General features: G+C 36.1%; 3 protein-coding genes across 4 annotated transcripts; all 3 read right to left on the bottom strand.

Moving 5' to 3' along the window:
- Nucleotides 1-220: 220 nt before the first annotated feature.
- On the bottom strand, nucleotides 221-3,102 carry LOC129301695 (uncharacterized). 2 transcript variants are annotated; one of them, XM_054940290.1, is made up of 2 exons: nucleotides 2,965-3,102; nucleotides 221-2,275 (listed from the first exon to the last, which is right to left on the bottom strand). In XM_054940290.1, the coding sequence occupies exon 2, from the start codon at nucleotides 2,231-2,233 to the stop codon at nucleotides 374-376; it is 1,860 nt and encodes a 619-aa protein (XP_054796265.1). In that variant the 5' UTR covers nucleotides 2,234-2,275; nucleotides 2,965-3,102; the 3' UTR covers nucleotides 221-373. The 2 variants fall into 2 exon arrangements, with proteins under 2 accessions (XP_054796265.1, XP_054796266.1); XM_054940291.1 differs by lacking the exon at nucleotides 2,965-3,102 and adding an exon at nucleotides 2,706-2,920.
- An 11,154-nt stretch (nucleotides 3,103-14,256) lies between these two features.
- Nucleotides 14,257-19,315, bottom strand: LOC129303843 (putative lipid-transfer protein DIR1). Its single transcript, XM_054943384.1, has 3 exons — nucleotides 19,195-19,315; nucleotides 14,540-15,053; nucleotides 14,257-14,421 (listed from the first exon to the last, which is right to left on the bottom strand). Exons 2-3 carry the CDS (start codon nucleotides 14,865-14,867, stop codon nucleotides 14,405-14,407), a joined length of 345 nt encoding a protein of 114 aa, XP_054799359.1. The 5' UTR covers nucleotides 14,868-15,053; nucleotides 19,195-19,315; the 3' UTR covers nucleotides 14,257-14,404.
- LOC129303842 (uncharacterized) lies at nucleotides 18,967-19,665 on the bottom strand. The gene is given in 1 exon segment (XM_054943382.1): nucleotides 18,967-19,665. A coding segment is annotated over 1 exon segment (528 nt). The 3' UTR covers nucleotides 18,967-19,137.
- Between the last annotated feature and the right edge of the window lie 1,084 nt (nucleotides 19,666-20,749).

The following is a 20,749-nucleotide window of genomic DNA, read 5'->3' as shown; positions in this document are numbered from 1 at the left end:
ACAAAATAAATTTAAAAAAAATAAACATGCTAGTAAACCTCAGAAACGAAAAGCAACCTGATTTTTTAAAAGCTAAATGTCCCAGCTGAATTAGATTGAAAAGAGTTTAAACCCTATAGCTTTTATGTTTGAATCTCACCGAAAAAGGTACCCATATTTAGTGCCCCAATTGCTTCTAAAAGAAGTACACGCGTGAATCAAAAGAGAGAGAAATGTAGGAGACAACAAATATTGCTTTCAGCAACTACGTGAACATAAATCAAACAAATCCTTCCATAGTAGCCATTACAAAATTTCAATCTTCTCTAAACCATAGGAAAGACTTGTACACGTTATTCCAACAAAAACATAGCCTCATTAAAAGGCAACTAACTCAAACCTTCCTGCCTATTTCACCATCCAAAATTCCATGCCTAGTTAAAACAATCTCCTTAACAAGATTCCTGTACGTAAATGGTCTAACGGCTGCTCGCAAAAACAACTCTGGAGGAAGCTTGCTCTTCTTGACCTTTTTCCTCCATGGACCAATCCCAGCATACTTCCACTCTTCCGGACTAACCTTCGCCCACTTGCCTCTCAAGGCAGTTTCATCTCTATCTGATGAATGCTTTTGTTCTTCCTCACCCTCTTCCGTCATTGAGTGTTTATTGTATAACTTTGAGGTGAACTCTACACTCTCCTTTGCTAGCTTTTCCATAGCTTCTGCACTGCCAAGGGCTTTTCGAAGCTTCTCTTCCCAACTCATCCCATCATCTTCTGTAAATGTATCTTCCTCACTGTCTCCATTTTCTTCCATGTCCATAACTAGATCTTGGTCATCATCGCCACCTTCACCATAATCCTCCTCCTCATCTTCGTCATTTTCAGTAATGCCTTCACCGCCAACACCACCTTCATCATCCTCAATCCAATCTAAGATCTCAGTTTCACCAGAATCATCAACACTAGGATCATCACCATCATCATCAGGAGCATCACAACCCAGCTCCATCTCCTCCAGCTTAGCTTTCCACTCCTTTGTGTATGGATGTAAAAGTAAAACTGGATGATTCTTCAATAAAAATTCTAAACATTTTGACTTTTTCTCCTCAGTCAATTTCTGATATGCATTGACCACATCGTCAACAAATGCTTTTTGGTTCACCTTCACAATCTTACACAACCCACCAAAATAAGTACACAATTCAACAGTCCCATCATCATTTTCTAACTCAAAAAGATAATCATGTTCTGTACTGGGATCGAGAAATGGAATAAGTGCGTTGAAAAAGTTATCCTGTGGCTCAAACCTACATTGATACACCGGCCGCTTTACATATATTATATCAGGTCTCATCCATGCTGCACATTGTGTTATCAAAGATCTTGCCTTGTTCCCAAGTCTACCCATCAAACTCCACTTATCCAACCTCTGCTTACCAGCTTCAAGGACTACCTCACTAACCAACGTCCATTGCTGCCAAGGCAACTCAGAAAGTCTCCACTTCGGGTGCCTCACGAATACCCAAAAATACCTGAATCCTTTGCTTTTGTCCATTTGCTTCAATCTTTTCCCAAATTCTGAAGCCATTTCAAATTGCTCAATTTTCTCCCATTCCTCATGATCCTTAACTTCATTTATTATTGTCACACGCTCATCAGTAAATCTACCACGAACTGGGTCACCTAGAACAACTCCTCGCCATGAATAAGGTCCAAATTGGCCATATTTATACCAATCATATGGGTGGCGCAAATTTGGATCATCCTTGTCCATGAATCTGACAAACCGATCATAACCAAGACCAATTTGTTGGAGCTCATCCTCAGAGAAGTTATCAGGATAGTTCCCATTTGGATTTTTCAAGCGGTAGAAAAAGGACTCGGCATATTTCTTAGCTCTCTGCCTAGGTTTGCGCCTCAACTGACGGAGGAAATCAGCTTTGCCTTCTGTGCGCCCAGTTGAGGAACCACGGGACTTCTTCCGACCTGCAAAGGACCGAATGTCTCGCTTGCACGCATTATTTTGAGCAGAATATAGAGGGTTTTGACTAACAGTTGACAATATAGAAATTGGTACAGGGTTTTGGGAAAATGAGACAACTACAAAATGTTTTGGCGTTTGGAATTTCAGGTTTGGGGCGTTGCAGAAAGGGTCTGAGAATGGTCTCAAAAAGGAAAGTTGGCGGCTAGCCAAGGATGGGCGAAGGGGTGGTCTAGGTAAAAGCTCGCATCTTATATGACCGAGATCCATCTCAAAAACCAGTCCTCAGCATCCGCTGTCAAACTAATCAACCTTCAAAACAATATCAAACATAATTTTCAAACAAGGTTTCAATCCAAAAACAATATGCATCAAATTGTCTGATTAAAAACCCATTAAAAGAACAAACAGAAGATCGAATTTCAAGTTCGGGATGGCAAAGGGAAAAATTCAAGCAAGTCTTTCACTATCCATCCTTCTATGTGCGCCTATAGCTTGCCCCATTCCTCTATGTTTTTCTCACCTTCCCGGTGTCCAATCCTGCAGAGAGATTGTTCTGCTTATACCCACCCCGTTCCAAAAACAAGAAAGTGATATGTAGTTCTTGGAAAGTGGGGGGGGGGTCAAGGACAAGATGAGCAACAGAAAATAAGGTAGCTCCAAATTTCATTTAGTTTAGCAGAAACAATTGAAGAACTCGGGGATAAGCTGCATGAAAATACATTAAAAAAATGCAACTTACAATACATTCATGGTACCAACAAAGTTCCTGTTTGCAGAGTTCGAAAACGGACAGCAGAGAGGAGAGAATAGAGCAGCAAATGAAAAATGGGGCATCTAAAAGAGCAGCACATTTGAAAGTTTGCAGCCATTCTTTTGAATGATAGTTGCTGATGATTGCTTTTAAAAAAGGGGGAAAACAAAGAGGTGAAAAAGAGCAGCAAGTTGAAAAATCACAATCAGCAATAAAAATAAAAGGAAGAGATGATAGATGAACGGACCTTGTTAGGTCACGACTTAGATGGTGGAATCGGAGGACGAGTTCAGACGGTAAGCTGCTGAGAGAACGACGGAGGAAGAAACCGAACGCCACTTTGGTGATAGGCTGATAGCAGATATTTTATCCTCGAGTCAAAAAGTAATAACTAAAAACAACTACGGCGAATTGCACTAAGAACCTGAAAAAGTAAAATATTTATATTTTAGACTTAAAAAATTTTAATAATGTACAACAAGCTCAAATACTTTTGTTGCAATTTTTTAAAAAAGTAAAAATATAATTTTGTTCCTGTATAATTTGAAAATACATAACCTACATAAAACCCTTATTCACAAAGCAACAGCCTCTTCTCTATCTCTTCTTTCTTTTTCTTCGGTCATCGCTTACAGTTTCTTCTTACCATATCAAATTTAGCAACTAATTTTAAATTTGTTGCATCAGTTACCTTCCTCATATATCCTTGGCTCAATGATTCTACCATTCTAAATCTTCATTTTCATATTGAACCTACTGTAGGTAATCTCTCTCTCCATCACTCTTCTCGTGTATACTCTTGGCTTTAGATTGTGATTGATTTGTTTGGCTCTGGTTTCTCATATCTATTTGCACCATCCCTTTACTTTGTTTGACTGGTAATCATTGACATCCATAATGTTTCTGTTGGTCGCTTTGATTTGCCTTTACTTCTGTTGGTCCTTAATACAGTGTTAGCTTTTATAATCTCGGTGACCTATTGAAAATGAAACTGCAACCTCCCAACCCTCATAAAGAAAATGATATACTTGTTTGGAGATCTTCTTTTGATGGCAATTTCTCCATCAAATCTGCTTATAAAGCTATTAAAAACTGTGATAGAAATATCAATTCCAGAATTTGATCTACAATCTGGAAATAATTTACTTATAAAAAATTCAAATTCTTCCTCTGAAAAGCTACTTGGGATCGTCTCCACACCAAATTTGTCAATTTGAGAAATGCGAATCCTGCCATAAGAAATTATCCTTTTAGTTGTAACTCCCTTGACTCTTCCATTCAAATTTTATGTGATTACACTAAAACAAGGCAAGTTAGGATGAAATTAGTAAAACCTTGTAAACTTAACACTTTCTTTTTCTTTTCTTTACATGATTGGATACTCTATAATGCAAAGAATAATGTTGGAGGCCCAAATACTAGAAGAACTCCTTGAAAAAACTCTTTACTCACATATGTTAGAACATTTTGAAAGACCACTACTCTTATATATATTCTAAAGAACATATTCCTGACAAAGACATCATCTTCTTCAGCACACAAAACATCAACAATGACCACTATCTTCAAGCTCAACTTAGAAATGTGCATTCAAACCATGACAAATCTCTTACTAGATGGATTCCACCCAAATGTGGTCAGGTAAGGTTGGATGTTGATGGTTCTATCTACACCAATAGAGCTGAAACCTGTGGTGGCCTTATCCGAGATTACTAAAGCAACTAGATAAAAAGATTTACCAAATACCTTGGTTATCTTCCCAGCACTGCTGCTAAGCTCTTGGCCATCCTTAAAGGTCTTTCTCTTTGTTGGGTTTGCAAATTCACCTACGTCAATGTTTACTCTGACTTCCTTGAAGCTTTGTCGCTTATTTAGCACTATCACAACTCGGACCATCCCTTCAATAAAACTATAATTGGCACAGAAACTGAATGAACAACAAGCAATTCTCATTCTCTCAAGTCTGCCTCTTTCACAAGTCTCAAGGTCCTATTTATAGTCCTAGAATTCGTGAAACTGAACCATACAAATTTAAAGGGGAGTTACAGAAGTTAAGGGGCGGTTACAAAGAGTTTATGATGCTCATTATGTGTGCCTTCCGTTTTAGCTCGTTTCTTGCTCTTTCTATTTCATTCTGCTCTTTCCGTTTCATCCTCCTCGGGTTGGGAAGAACTCGCCCTCGAGTCAAATTCATCATCTTCATCAACGTATGGAGATAAATCAGCGACATTGAAGGTTGCAGATACACCATAAGAACCAGGTAATTCCACCTTGTAAGCATTGTTGTTGATCCTTTGCACTATCTTGAATGGACCATCAGCTCTTGGAGACAACTTGGTGTTTGGCTGTTTAGGAAATCGTTCCTTTCATAGATGTATCCAAACCAAATCTCCTACCTTAAAAGTATGCTGTCTTCGATGCTTGTCACGTTGAGCTTTGTATCTCAAATTCTGCTTTTGGATTCGCTCGCAGACTTGCTCATGCAACTTCTTAATTTCCTTAGCCCTTTGGTCAGCATCAAAGCTGTATTGCTGCTTATCAATTGAAGGGCTCAAGTCTAGTGGACTAAGGGGACGAGTGCCATAAACAACTTCAAATGGACACTTCCCAGTTGCTTGATTGACAGAGTTATTATAAGCAAACTCAACTTGAGCAAGAATAAGATCCCACTGCTTCAAATTCTTCCCTACGAAACTACGAAGAAGATTACCAAGAATTCTATTTATAGCTTCAGTTTGACCATTTGTCTGGGGATGACTAGCGCTGCTAAATTGGAGCTTAGTTCCCATCTTCTTCCATAGCGTCCTCCAAAAGTGGCTAAGAAACTTCACATCACGGTCAGAAGTGATAGTTTTAGGAACGCCATGAAGACGCACAATCTCCTTAAAGTACAAGTCTGCTACTTGAACAGCATCATTTGTCTTCTAGCATGGGATAAAATGGGCCATTTTTGAGAAACGATCCACAACTACCATGATAAAATCTTTTTGCCTTTGAGTCCGTGGTAAACCTAGAACAAAATCCATGGTTACATCTTCCCACGGTGCTTCTGGAATTGGCAGAGGCATGTATAATCCGGTATTCTGACCCTTAGATTTAGCCAAGTGACAAATTTTACATCTTTGTATATGCCTGTTGACATCCCATTCAAGACGAGGCCAGTAAAAGTTCTCCTTCACCAGATCAACTGTTTTATCCCTTCCAAAATGTCCAGCTAATCTACCGTCATGTGCTTCCCAAATTATGGCTTCTCTTAAAGAACCCTGTGGAATACAAAGGGTTTTACCTCGAAATAAAAAACCATCATGCCTGTAAAACTGGTGGAAAGGTTGATTTACGGTTGCTTCCCACACTCCTTGGAAATCAGGATCATCCTGATATAACTCTTTGATAAGGTCAAATCCAACAACCTTGGTTTGCAATGTTATAAGTAGCACATGGCGACAACTAAGGACATCAGCTACGGAGTTCAGAGTTCCAGCCTTATGTTTGATAAGGAATGGATAAGATTGTAAGAGTTGACTCCAACGAGCATGTCTGCGGCTGATCTTCTGCTGGGAATTCAAATACTTGAGAGCCTCATGATCCGAAAAAAGTATGAACTCTTTATTTAGGAGATAATGACTCCAATATTGAAGAACTCGGACAATGGCATAAAATTCCTTGTCATAGGTAGAATATCTGAGCTTGGCATCATTGAGCTTCTCACTAAAAAAGGCAATGGGATGGCCCTCCTGGCTTAAGACAGCACCAATGTCGGTGTTAGAATCATCACAGCTAACTTCAAATACTTTGTCAAAATTAGGAAGAGCTAGGACTGGAACTTCGGTCAACTTCTTCTTAAGCTCCTCAAAGCTTTTCTGAGCTTGCTCTGTCCACTGAAACTTCTCTCCTTTGGTGAAGTCTGTAAGTGGTGCGGTAATTGAGCTAAAATTACGGATGAACCTCCTGTAGAAAGAAGCTAATCCGTGGAAGCTTCGAACCTCCTGGATAGATTTTGGAATTGGCCAGCTGTCAATGGCTGCAACTTTGCTTGGATCAACGCGAACACCTTCCGCGGTAATGATGTAACCCAAGAACACAACTTCGTTGGTGAGGAAGGTGCACTTCTTGAGATTTGCATAAAGCTTCTGCTCACGCAAGGCTTGCAAAACTTACCGCAAGTGATCTAAATGCTCCTCTTGATTCTTACTGTAAATAAGAATATCGTCAAAGTACACAACAACAAATTTACCAATGAAGGGTCTCAATACCTGATTCATCAGGCGCATAAATGTGCTAGGGGCATTTGTTAATCCAAAAGGCATCACATTCCACTCGTACAAGCCATCTCTGGTCTTGAAAGCAGTCTTCCACTCATCTCCTGGCCGAATTCTGATTTGATGGTACCCACTACGAAGGTCAATTTTGGAGAAAGTAGTGGCACCATGCAATTGGTCCAGCATATCATTAAGCCGAGGTATCGGAAACCGATACTTAATAGTGATCTTGTTGACGGCTCGACAGTCAATGCACATTCTCCAACTTCCATCCTTCTTAGGTACTAGAAGAACAGGTACAGCACAAAGGCTGATACTTTCTCGAACTAATCCTTTCTTCAATAACTCTTCAACTTGCCGTTGGACTTTGGCATGTTCCTGGGAACTCATCCTATAAGCAGGCTTATTAGGAATGACTGCTCCTGGAACGAAGTCAATGGCATGCTGTATGTCTCGCATTGGAGGCAACCCTGGTGGTATCTCATCGGATATTACATCTGAAAATTCTGACAATAACGGAATGACTCCAGGTGGATTGGCCGTCTCATCGTTCACCTCAAGCACCAGAATAATGCTCATCATTTGGGCTTCGAATTTTGACACCTTGAATTCCTCCTTAGTTAACAAAGACACTAACGACTTAGAAACACTAGATTCCCTTGAAGATTGGCTAATCTCATTGGGTGGTAGAGGCGTTAGTGTAAACTTGACACCATCTTTCGTAAAAGAATAAGTATTCGCTCGCCCGTTATGCATAGCATGTTGGTCATATTGCCATGGCCTCCCCAAGAGAAGGTGGCATGCATCCATGGGAACAACATCACATAAAACTTCATCACAATATCGATTCCCAATAGAAAAGGTCACAAGGCATTGTTTAGAAACTTTTACCTCATTCCCTTTGTTGAGCCAGTGAAGCTTTTAAGGTTGTGGATGATCTTGTGTTGGCAACTTCAATTTCTCCACCATGTAGTTAGATACTACATTTTCACAGCTTCCACTGTCAATGATGACATTACAAACTTTTCCTTGGGCCGTGCAACGAGTGTGAAAAATGTTACATCGTAACCAAGGTTCTTCTTTAACTACTGTTGTATGCAGACTTCGTCTAAGCACCAATGCTTCTCCTTGATCAGCAGGTGTGACCTCCTCGTCATATACGGGATCAGTGCCGTAGAACTCATTGTCCTCCTCATTTTCTTCAAGTGCTTCATACCCTGATCCTTCTCGAATGGTGACAACCCTTCGTGTAGGACAATCCGCAGCAATGTGGCCAAATCCTTGGCATTTAAAGCATTTGATTGCTTTAGAACCAGATTCCTTGGCAGCATTGGATGGTGGTTTGCGCATAGCAGTAGGTTGTGGCTTGCTTGAGGAGTTGGTCTGCTGAAATTCTGCTTTACGGCCTTCTGGATAACTCCTAGAGGATGAAGGTTGGAAAGTGGATCTCTTGGGCATCTGCTTCTCAACATGCACGGCCAGACGGATGACATCATCTAAGGTCCAATATTGTTGAAGCTGGACTGGACGACTGATATCTGTGTTTAAGCCTGCAAGGTACCGGGCTATTGATTGCTCCTCCTTCTCCTGAATATCACACTTCATCATGAGTTGTTCAAACTCTCTAGTATATTCTTCTACAGATAAAGATCTCTGTCGAAGATTTTACAACTGGATAAAATTATCCTGGTGGTAATGATCTGGTAAAAATTTCCTGGTGAGCTGGCGTTTCATTTTCTCCCAGGTTTCAATCTTGCGCTTTCCCTTACGTTCTCGCTTCCGTCTGAGGTTTTCCCACCAAATAGAAGCATGTTTCTTGAGTTTGAGGGCGATAATTTTGACTTTCTGCGCATCTGGAATCTCCTTGTATTCAAATACTCGTTCAACAGTTTGCAGCCAATCTACAAACTCGTCTAGCTGGAGCCTTCCCTCGAATTCAGGAATGTCAACCTTGATGTCATTAGGGCGGAATTGTTGTTGTCGTGGGCGGCGGCGGTTTTCAGTAGATGACGAACTACTGCTTCTCGAATCTCTCTCTAAGTTTTCTCTGTTATTGTTTAACAGAGTTTGCTGCAATTCCACAGTGGCTTTCAATTCTCGTATCCTACGTCTCAACTCTTCCATCTCAACCTCGTGCACATGTCTACGTCTTAGAGGCATTTTGGATAACTGTCAAGGCTAGAGATAAAGATTGGGGTGCGATTGGAAACGTTGAAGGATATAGGGGTAAAGTGAGATTTTTTTTAGGGGTAAAATGGGGATTTTAGACTGTCTAGGGGGTAAAATAGCGATTCTAGAAGAATGATGGGTCAAATTAAAATTTATGAAAAATATAGGGGTTAAACTGGAATTCAGGTAAAATCAAGGGGCAAAAGTGTAATTTTAGGAAAGTTTAGGGGTTAAAATGGAATTTCTAAAAAATTTGGGGTCAATATAAAATTTCATAAAAAATAGGGGTAAATTTGGAATTACTGAAAGATTTGGGGCGAAAATGTAATTTCTAAAAGTTGGCTGACTGGGCACAGTGACGTGGCGATTGTGACACGTGGCAGAAAACTACTGGGCTGACCTGTCGTTGACCGGTCAGAACGATGACGTGGCAGATGACGTTAGCGTCTTCAACCTTCGGATGGCGTGTGAAGGCGCGTGGACCGGCGACGAGGCGCGTGGTCTTCCGACGGTGGCGCGTGCGGCTGTTTTCGGTGACGGAAAACCTCTTGTTCCACGTTTTTGAACCTCCTGAGCACGATGGTGATGTTAGTTTTCTAAGAAAATGCCTGGTTTGTAAAACGCGAAGACGTCAGGGACTCCTCCTCTGAATCTCTCTTCTTTCCGGCATACTTTCTCAACTGTAACTCACTCTCTCGCTCTCTGGACCAGCTCTGATACCAAAAATGGCACAGAAACTAAATGAAAAACAAGCAATTCTTATTCTCTCAAGTCTGCTTCTTTCACAAGTCTCAAGGTCTTATTTATAGTCCTAGAATTCGTGAAACTAAACCATACAAATTTAAAGGGGAGTTACAGAAGTTAAGGGGCGGTTACAAAGAGTTTATGATGCTCATTATGTGTGCCTTCCGTTTTAGCTCGTTTCTTGCTCTTTCTGTTTCATTCTGCTCTTTTCGTTTCAATAATGAAAATAAAAGACCTTATCATGAAGGACTGGATTATCAATTTCAACTATGTGTTTAAAGAAGCCAACAAGTGTGTGGACTGGCTTGTTCATCAAGCATTGAACAGCAACACTGACATCTTGATTTTTGGTGACCTTCCACAAAAATGTCACACTCTTACTTGACTTGACTTCACCTAGTTTTGCATAATTTTCTATGGCCTTGTATTAAAAAAAATGGAACTGAGAAATGAGAACTCATTTTTGGTTTAGATTTTTATTTGATGGTGTGGTTAGGAATCAAAAAAAGACATGGTTGCTCTGAGGAGCAAGAAAGAAAAGTTGGAGAAAAAGGTCCATGTCTATCATTTAAATGGGTTTTTCTTCCTTCGTTTCTTTGTTTAAACTTTGGCTGAGAGAGAAGGACATGAAAAGAAGAGAATGCAAAAGGAAGGGGTGTGGTGTGTTTCCCTAGCTCACGGCCTTTCATTAATAATGCCGAGTCCCTTAGTCCCAACCAAATTTGTCTCCATTTTCAAATGTTTCATTTGAAGAATAGTACGTACTGTAACATTTAAAAAAAAAAAGAGGATGAATTGATGCAATTGTAAGGAACTAATAAAATTTTTCTAGTAGTGTTGTTTGGTTTTTTTTTTTTGGGTGTGTGTAAGGTACAAGTCAATCATAAAAAGATAACTAAGCTTGTTGGTGAAACTTGATGCTGACTTGTTTAAATTTCCACTCAAAATTGTTGGGCCCTAGCCACCGCTTTTGTCTACCACATAAACTAGAAAAGCCCTAAATGAAGTCTAAGCATCCTTTTAGTCATAAAATTTCAAAATTGTTGTCACTAAACATTTTTGCTAATTATTTGAAGTTATAAATTTTGGCCAATTAGTTGTGAATCTAATAACATATGGTTGTGAATAAGTGAATTAAGTTATAAATCTGTGAAATTTTCCAACAACTTGTCAAAATTTGAATAAGAATTTCACTACCAACAAATGTTTAGTTGTTAATAAAACCATATTGTAAAACTGTAAATTTATAGTTGTAAAATTCAAAAGTTGTACTTGCTGTGATTAAAATGTTATTTCTGATTTTCCATAGTTACAAATTTTCAGCTTTTACCTGTCAATCTATGAGCCTATACTTGAGAAATTATGTATTTGTAGTGGTAAAAAATGAAACTTTTACTTGCTATGAATGAACCTTGGTGTTGAAAATGTGAAGTCAAAAATTGTGGACTTCTACTTGTAAACTGATGAACTTGAAATTGTGAATATTCGAAATTTAAGTTGTAAATTTTTTTAACTCTACCAATTCTTGAACTTATTAACTCAACTTTTGGATTGCTAATTTGTGCATGTACATAGCATAAAATGGCTCTGAACAAATAAAAAAGCCATTCTCAATTACAAGATGTCATGAGTTTAGAACAGAATTCTTGGAGATTAATAAAGGAAAATACAAAAAAGTAGGTGACTCAAATTAAGCTTTACCTAAAATGTGGAAATAAATGAGCGAAGAAGAGAGGGAGCCATAAAGAATTAAGGCCATTGAACATAGAGAAGTGAAAATTCAAAAAAAAAAATCAAATTTCTTTCAACACTCGATATTCTCCAGCAAAATACAAAGAAATTACAAATTTTATAAAAGAGAGGGAGCATTTAAAAGAGAAGGTTGAGGCAGCTAGGTTTTCTAAATTATTGGATGTCAAATGTGTGAAAATCCCAAAAGAGTTATGCCAAAATATAATGCAATCTTATGATCCTCTAACAAGAAAAAAAAGACTACAAGGGGGAAAACAGTAGTGGTGAGAGCAAGACACATTCAACAAATTATGGGGTTACCTAATGCTAAAAGAGCAATAGATTTGAATGATAACAAGAACTTGGTAGCAGACCTGAAGAAAAATTATTCAGCAATATCATTAAATGATTTGAAGAATAGGATAACTTCAAAGTCTAAGAATGAGAAGCTCAAGTTTCATTTTTTGTTGTTGACACTTGAAACTCTATTGTGTCCTAGTGGAAGTCCTCGAGTCAGTGATGAGGTGTTGAAGGTGTTGGCTTGTACAAATAGTTCATGGTTCAAATTTGATTAGGCAAGCTTTATGTTAAAGGAGTTGAATCAGGAAATTTAGCTCTACAAGAAGCATGTGAAGAAGGGAAAGTCAAAGGCACCAAAATATATTAGAGGATGCTTTTACTTTTTATTAGTAAGCTACATTATTTTTCATAATGTGATTAAATCAAAGTTTAATAGAAAAATTTTCAACAAAAACACTATTTAGGATGGATGGATTTTAAAATCTACATACCTTAAAAGTTACTTCTCACCATCAAAATTGAGAAACCTTCACCTCTTTTAGCTAAGAAAGCTTCCCTCCTTTGACATCATTCTACTACTTTCAGTTCATTTCTTTCATTTTTATTAGGGACAAAATTATACTTTTACTCCCAATAAAAATTTCAATAAGGGCCCTTAAGCCTGTAGTACATTATCATAATTTTTAGGCCTAAAATATAATTTTTTTTATTTTTTATAGCCTGCAATGCAATTCACTCAAAATATTATATTGCTTTTTTTGCCAAAAAAATATTCTATCAATAGAAGAATTCACAACATTTAAAAAAATCTACCCCCGGAGGCTCATTTCTCGGAATTCATAAATGGACGAGCCTCCTGTTAAATTTTTTACAATAATAATATTTATAAGTATTTTATTATTCATGTATTTAGTATACTATATTTTTTAAAAAAAAAATAAGTCCTCACACTAAAAAATTTTAAAGATCACACTTGGGAAGGATCAGTAAAATATTTTCTCTCTTCTAAATTCTAAAACAATTTTAAAAGAATATTGACATCTCAAAATATAAAATAATTTGAGATACATAAGATTTTACTAATGATATTTTTTAATATTATTTTTAAAATGAAAAAAGAATTAAAATAATTTGATATTTAAAATAAAGATTTTTTATAAGTTTATATTTTTATTTTAAAAAAGTAATTATAAAGTATTATTATTAAGCTTTATTGATATACATAATCTTGTTTTAAATTATTTTATAATTTGGGACAAGGGAAGTACTTATAGGCTATATGTGAAGAATCTACCAAAAATATACTTCTTGTACAAGCTTTTAGATTTACAATAATAATAATTTTATAGTTTAAACCCAAAAAGTTCCTTGCTTTAAAATTCCAGAGTATAATTCCATTCCTTCTTTTTTTTTTTTGGTCAAGAGTATAATTTATTTCTACAATTAAAATTGTTGTCTTTTTATTTAGAGATGCTTGATTAGACTGGTTATGGAAATTGAATCAATTTATCTTGAAATATCAAATCTAAATCGTGGAATATGTAATTGTGTTAAATAAAAATATCAAAAGCATCATTAAAGCTAGCGTTGCGAGGTTATCATTAATAAGAATGGTCGTACATGAGCGTGAATTTGAATTCTCCATCGCACAAAGTGATAGAATAAAAAAAGTAGTTGTCATCTAGGTTCATGTGTATTAGACTTAATATCCTAAAACAAAATTTGAAGTTTGAATCTTATTAATGAAAACTAAAAATAAAAGAAAATTTGTGCTAATAGCACTTACCTACAATTTAGAATTGGTAGTACTAAATATCAAATTGTTAGCACACCTGAGGGAAAAAAAAAAAAAAACATATGGCAAGTGTTGGCTACATTGGAAAATCTCGAAGCAATTGTTATCAAGGCCTTACCAAGCATGTAACAAGTATTGGCAACTTCAAACAAACTAATACAAGTGTTAACAAGGTTTGAACAAATATTAAATGCATCAGACAAACCGGTGCAGTTAATTACTTGGTATAAAATTTTAACTTCAAAGAGGAAACCAAAGACATGGAATTGAGATATTTAACTATAATATTAACAGACACTTTTTAAAAAAAAAATTGTGTATACATAAGTCTACTCCTTTTATGTGCATCCAGTATTTACATTCACACAAAAGGTTTGGATGCACATTTAAGTTAGGATGTCAAAGTAATAATATTTCTTATTTTATGATTGAGGGGTTAATCTAAGTTTGAATTAGTTCCATTTTCCTTTCAGTCCAAAAGATAATAGTTCCAATTTTATTGCTCCAATAATGGAAACAAATCAGTTTTTGCAAAGCTAAATTATAGAAGCTTATCCAATATATGGCTTAAGCTATTTTATTTAAACATAACATAGGACTCCACCAACATAAAGTGAACTATAATTCACACTCTTCGAGAGATTCGCACCACACATTTTGCATGTCCATAACCACTACCCTTTCAACTTTCAAGGCACTGAGTAATCTGCAAAAGCAAAGAAGGAAAAATTAAAATGATCGGTATGATTATGAGTATCGCCATATATTACTGATAGTTAACATTCAAGACAGAAATGAATAAATTGCAATGAACCATCACAGACCTCCACACTTGTAACTCATAGGACGATCAACAATATTGCAACGTTTTGGAATGGTGACTGCGATTTCTGGCTTGACTCCAGCACTTTTGGCTGTGCTAGAAAGCATAACAGCACAAAGGCAAGCAAAATTCTGGCCAAGTCTCTTTATGTGACTGCAACACCTATCCGAAACTGGAGCATTCCCATCTTGTGCTGCTATTACACAAGAAGCTAGTTTCCAAGCCTCTCTGTCAGGAGAAGATTTCCCACATTCACCAGCCCCATAAACTTCATTATGGTTTATGAGGGCAAGAATCACAAGAAGCACTAGAAAACAAATGTAATTCATCTGAGCTTGTGCTTCCTTAATCCTGCTTATAAAACTTCACTTCATAGCATTTTATACTCCACTAGGTAATAGAAAGGCGCTAGCATGTGATGTCCCCAATTCAAGGTGGAGCTGCGACTGGAGGAAGTGCTTTAATTTATTCCATCACTTGCTCCTCCATCAATAGGTTAAGCTTTATTTTGCTATCTTCGGCCAATGATAGTATGCAAAGTTTCCATTAGGATTTTAGCCCGTAGAAGTGTCAAACAACTTTTTATAAGTAAACAGCATATAAAAAATTTCAAGTATGAGCCACGTCAGTCTTTCTGCTTTAATCCCTTCTATAAAATGAAAAGAATATGCCGCACTGAGCTAAGAGTTCACGTTTTGGCTTCTCTAAGAACTGTCATATTTATAAGGTGCAATAAACTAGACTAATGATATTACTTTACCCTAAGACAGCCAAATTCTATAGCTTTCATCCAAGAGATAACGTCTACTATGCCTAGAATGGACTCAAGGAGTTTAATCCAGAACGTCTGCAATCAATATGTAATATAAAAACTTAACAAGCCATATTATTATTCATGAACCATGAAATATGCAACTCATTTCTTAGAGAAAGTGAGAAACAAAATAATGCAACATAAGAGAGTGCGGTAGTTACAAGAGAAACAAAATAAATTACTTGTACATGGAGTGCGGTAGTGAAGACATGAGCGTGGATTTTGCTCATATTACACTTAAAGACAGAAGTACTTACTTAATGATCACTAATGGCTCCACTAAAATTTATCGTGATGGATTCTTACTAAAATTAATGCAGATGATATTTTTGCAATGGAACTCTGGTTATATTTATAGCTAGTTCCAAACCCAAGTGAAAGACTAGATTGCCTATATTAAAGCTATATGAGAGATATATGAGGAGACAACAACTAGTATAAAAATATCTAGCGATAAAACAAAAGACTTTTCCGATAAGGTACGTCAAGGATCATCTTTGAATCCTTATTTATTTGATCTGATCCTAAATGTTTTGACCAAGTATATTCAAGAAGAAATCCTCAAATACAAACTTTTTTGCAAATGATATAATTTTTGTTGTGAAAACAAGAGAAAAAGTTAACTACAAACTTGAGTTATAGAGGAAGACCTTGAAGTCAAAAAAATTTTTTTGCCTGAATATGGATAAAACAAAATATTTACATTGTAATTTTAATAAGAGGTCAATTGGTAATAATTTTGAAGTGAAATTAAAAAAAAATAAATCATAACTCAAGTAAAAAAATTTAAATATTTGGGAGCTATTATTCAACAAACAACAACAACAAGCTTTTATCCTACCAGGTGAGGTTAGCTACATGAATTACAAGATGCTATTATACTCTATCATTTATCAAACTTTTAGAAATATTATTAATTAAGAGATCGCGTTTAACTATTTTCAAGAGTGTTTTCTTAAATCTTCCTCTACCTCTCTTAACAAGGCTCAAAGTTATATGTTCCACTCTTCTCACTAGTGCCTCCCGCGGTCTTCTTTATACATGCCCAAACCATCCATTTTTTCCTTAATAGGAAGCTATTATTCAACATGACGGAAAAATTGATGGGGATGCTACAAATAAAATACAAACTAGGTGGTTTAATTGAAAAAAGGTTAAATAAGTTATTTATGATCGAAAGGTACCTAATAAAGTTAAAGGAAAGTTTTATTGAACTGCTATAAGGCTAGCTATATTATATGGTAGTGAATGTTAGACTTTAAGAGACAATAGAAGCATAAAATTAGAGCAGTGGAGATAAGAATGTTGATATAATTGTCCAAATATATACATAAAGATAAAATTCAAAATGAACATATACAAGAAAAAGTGGATGCAACATCTATTGAAAGAAAAATGATAAAAAATCATTTGAGATAATTTGGATATATGCAAAAAAGACTGCGGAAGCTACCAATAAAAAAAGTGAAACAAATAATTTTAAACCTTGTAAAAATGATTAGAAGAAGGCCAAAAGAACATTTATGAAAGCTGTTCATCTAAATCTCTTAATTAACAACATTTTTAAAAGATTAATAAATGATAAAATATAATGATACAGTACAATTTATGTAGCCGTCCAAGTCTAATAAGATAATGCTTGTTGTTGTTTTTTTTTTTTTTTGTTGATATTTGTGCAATGGATGCAGATATCAAAAGTAGCGAGCACCGTAAGATACTGACACAAGTGGCAATACAAAGACAAACAGAGAATTAAAATTTAACATTTATCAGAGCCAAAATTGTAGTACACTTTTTTTTTTTTAACCAAAACAAGTGTAGTCCCAGACAAGTAGAGTTGGGAGGTTTCTCTACTGAAATTTATCACAAGTTCTTAACAAGAACCGTCCAAATTTTCAGTAGATTTTTTTTTTTTTTTTGGGCAAAGGCAAACTGTTGGCTAATTTTTTTTTTTTTTCCAGCAGAGTCCAGCATAAGATATTGATATTTACCAGATAAGCGGTTGGTTAAATTTGACAAAACAGTAGAGAAAAACACATTTCAAATCCACCAATCCACTGTATGGCTGAAGAGTTGGATAACTTCTTGGCCGTATAAGAGCTTCAGAATGATGATAAGAGGACTAACAATCCACAGAATTATCTGGTTTAATAAGACGGTGGAAAAAAGGAGAGTAATCAAAGTCACAAATTGAAATTATGTCCATTTGTAATGCTCCATAGTCACTTGAACCAAGGCTATGAACGTAACAGGGGATAAGAAAGAGAAGTTGATAAGCCCACATATTCAAGGCCTATTTTAGAGGATCCAGGAAGTGAGGTAGAGAATAGGAAGGCTGTGATGAGGTTCTATGTAACAGTTTCGGGTAGACTGAAGAGGAGACAAATATTATTCTTAGGATGGGTGGCTTCTGGCAATTCAGTTTCAGAAGAGAGGTTTCGAAAAGAGGGAAGAATCAAAGTGAAGGTCATCGACAAATTCTTGAATGGTCTTGGTGGAAGATCACCATTATCTGTTTTTCTACATATTTTTCTTGTTTTCACTGTAAACTGTAAAGGAAACTCCGTCATTCTGATGTTTGCCCCTGTTTGCTAACTAAATCCCATATGTCATCATTCTCACATATATTCCAGAGTATTTTTTTGGATTCCATTTGGCATAGAATGACAATACATGCTATTCTTCAATGAAAATTTAAATCTTAAAAAGGTCATTTGACCTTCATTTTTCCTCATCTATGTTATTGGTTTATGGTAAGTTCCTAAATGCATAAAAATCAGTCAGCTTATAAATATATAAATATTATAAATGAGAATCCCATTATCTAGTTTAGATTTGATAATACCACATTATCACTTTTGTTTCACTCAGAGTACAATTCACTTACAGCAATATTTGTTTCCATCAACAATGTCACAAGAATGTAAACATCCCTATTTCTTTATTCACACTCAATCATAAATAATGTTTAGTCTCAGTATTTATGTGATGGAAAAACTCCACATGGCAAAGTAGTAAAGTCTCCACATCTCTCTTAAAAATAGGGGACCTTGAACCCAGTCTGTAGTTGGGGTTTCATTTAGTTCCAACATTAGTAGTCATAGGTCCATCCGTCCAAATGATTCCAAACGAAAGTTGATGATGCTTGCAGATATATATTTATATATTCAATTGGATGTTTGAATTGATATTCAGCTGAAAATTTATTGATCAAAACTGGAAAAAGAAAAGAAGAAACCGTAGACAAAAATGAAATGTTCCATCATCATAAGGTTGAAAGATTTTTCCTTCCAGAGACCCTCAACACAAACAAACATTTGTGCCTTTCCAAACCACAATAGTCTAATTACAAGTTAGATTATATGCTCCACATAAGTATGAGGATGTAAAGTAATATGGTATCAGATGTAAGTAAAATGAACTACAAATGAACATCGCTTTAAGATCACTCACAAGACCCGTCCCACAATTCACTCAATTTTGCTACATTCCCGAACTCTCTATATCACTCAAACAGAAGCAGCTGATTTCAACCGCCAAAAGTCATCCATAATACCCACAACCCAAGTTCACATTATTTTTCTTAAAACACAAAAATACTAAGCGAATTGCAATTTGGGAAGAAGAAAAAGAAAAGACTTATATTCAATGTGATTTCAGATGAATCATACAAGATCGCGGCAGGACACTTTCTATTCCGCAAGGGTCAAAGCCGAATCATACAGGATAAAGGACACTATCTATTTTGTTGAAGAAGCCAAACATACATAGTAAACACACGAATCCTAGCGAGTAAAAGCGTACAAAACAACAGATACGTAAATGAGAAGCGCAGAAGGAACCAGTATGAGGAGCGGGATGGCAGCAGAGTAAGTGTGAGAGCTGCCACAGGCCAGAGTGCCCAGCTTGATCTGCACCACATTGACCAAGGCCATCATCAAGAAACCACAACCGCTGACGGAACCGGCACCGGAGACGAGCATGCCGAGGCGGAGAGCAGTTTTGTTGATGTGGGCGAAGAACTCGACGGGATAGTGGAAACCGGGGGAGCGAGAGAGGCGAATGGCCTACTTGAGAGCGAGGGCGACGAGGCTAGAGAACAGAAAGGAGCTGAAGGAGTAGACATGGAAGGAAACAAGGTTCTCGGCGATGGAAGGGGAGGCGACGCAGTCGGAATCGGAAATGAGACTGTTGGTGGGGTCGTAGGGGTTCCAAGTCAAACCGATGAAGACGGCAAGAGTGAAGAGGGAGTTGACGTTCACGATGGCGTTCAAGGCGCTGATATGAACACTGGTGGTGGAAGAAGAAGACATTTCAGTGAAGACGGTGACCGAATCGATTGCCTATCGATCCGGTGTTCTGTTGTGCTTCTCCTCGGCGTGGATGTGAAAGCGAAGGGAAAGGTCACCGACTCACACTGCTTTTCTTTTTCTTTTTCGTTTTCCTTTTTATTTTTATTTTTAGGGCAGGCAAGGCAACACCGTGCCGTATTACACACGTCTTACTCTTGCCGGTTTTTTTCCTTCGGGCCCTTTGCCCAGACATCACACGATATTTCGGTGTCGGATGAATCGACGTCCGAAGGGTAAAAAAAAAATTGATGTAAAAAATAATATGCTTAACATCAATATTAATAATTACGACAAAATGTGAATGGATAACTCTGCTTGGCAGCTTTATAAATATTTCACCATTGAAAAATATAAAATATTTTTTAAAATTAAATACTCAAAAATATAAAATTTTCAATATATAATTAATAAATCTTTTTAATAATATTCTTAATGAATAAATCACTTAAATATTTACCTTTAAATAAAATACCCTACTTTCATAGGTCTTCGCTTTATTCTACCACGAGCTCAGTTACTTATCTTTTAATTTGTAGTTATTCTCTTCTGATTATAATATAAATTATTATTAATTAATTTATATTTATTAAAATCTGGTTTTTTAAAAAAATCATTTTTTTCAATTGTGACCTTAAATATAATAAGTATAATGCTTAACTTATTAAAAATACCTCATTAATTATTCAATAAGATAATGGTGTAATTGAAAAGAGTACGCAACACATATTCAATATTTTATATATTAAATAAAGTCAAATTTTTAAAAAATATTTTATATTATAGATTGGAGGGAATAGTTGTTTTTATTTTCTTCTACTATCAAAAAAAATAAAACATTATATTAAATAAGAACATGCATGAAAAGACAAAGTTAGTGTAAATATAATTAATTAATGTATCGAAAAGTGTTGGAGAGTATAATTAATTTATAGGAAAGTGTTGAATAATATAATTTAATTAAAAATGTCTTCTATTTTTAATTAGAGTGAGTCCTATAAATAAAATTTTTGTTTGACCAGCACTACATATATAAATTCGATATCAT

The sequence above is a fragment of the Prosopis cineraria genome, unplaced genomic scaffold (assembly GCF_029017545.1).
Source record: "Prosopis cineraria cultivar Desert tree isolate PC_DT_omini unplaced genomic scaffold, ASM2901754v1 PC2, whole genome shotgun sequence".
NCBI lineage: Eukaryota > Viridiplantae > Streptophyta > Magnoliopsida > Fabales > Fabaceae > Prosopis > Prosopis cineraria.
This window is presented reverse-complemented; position numbering and strand designations above follow the sequence as displayed.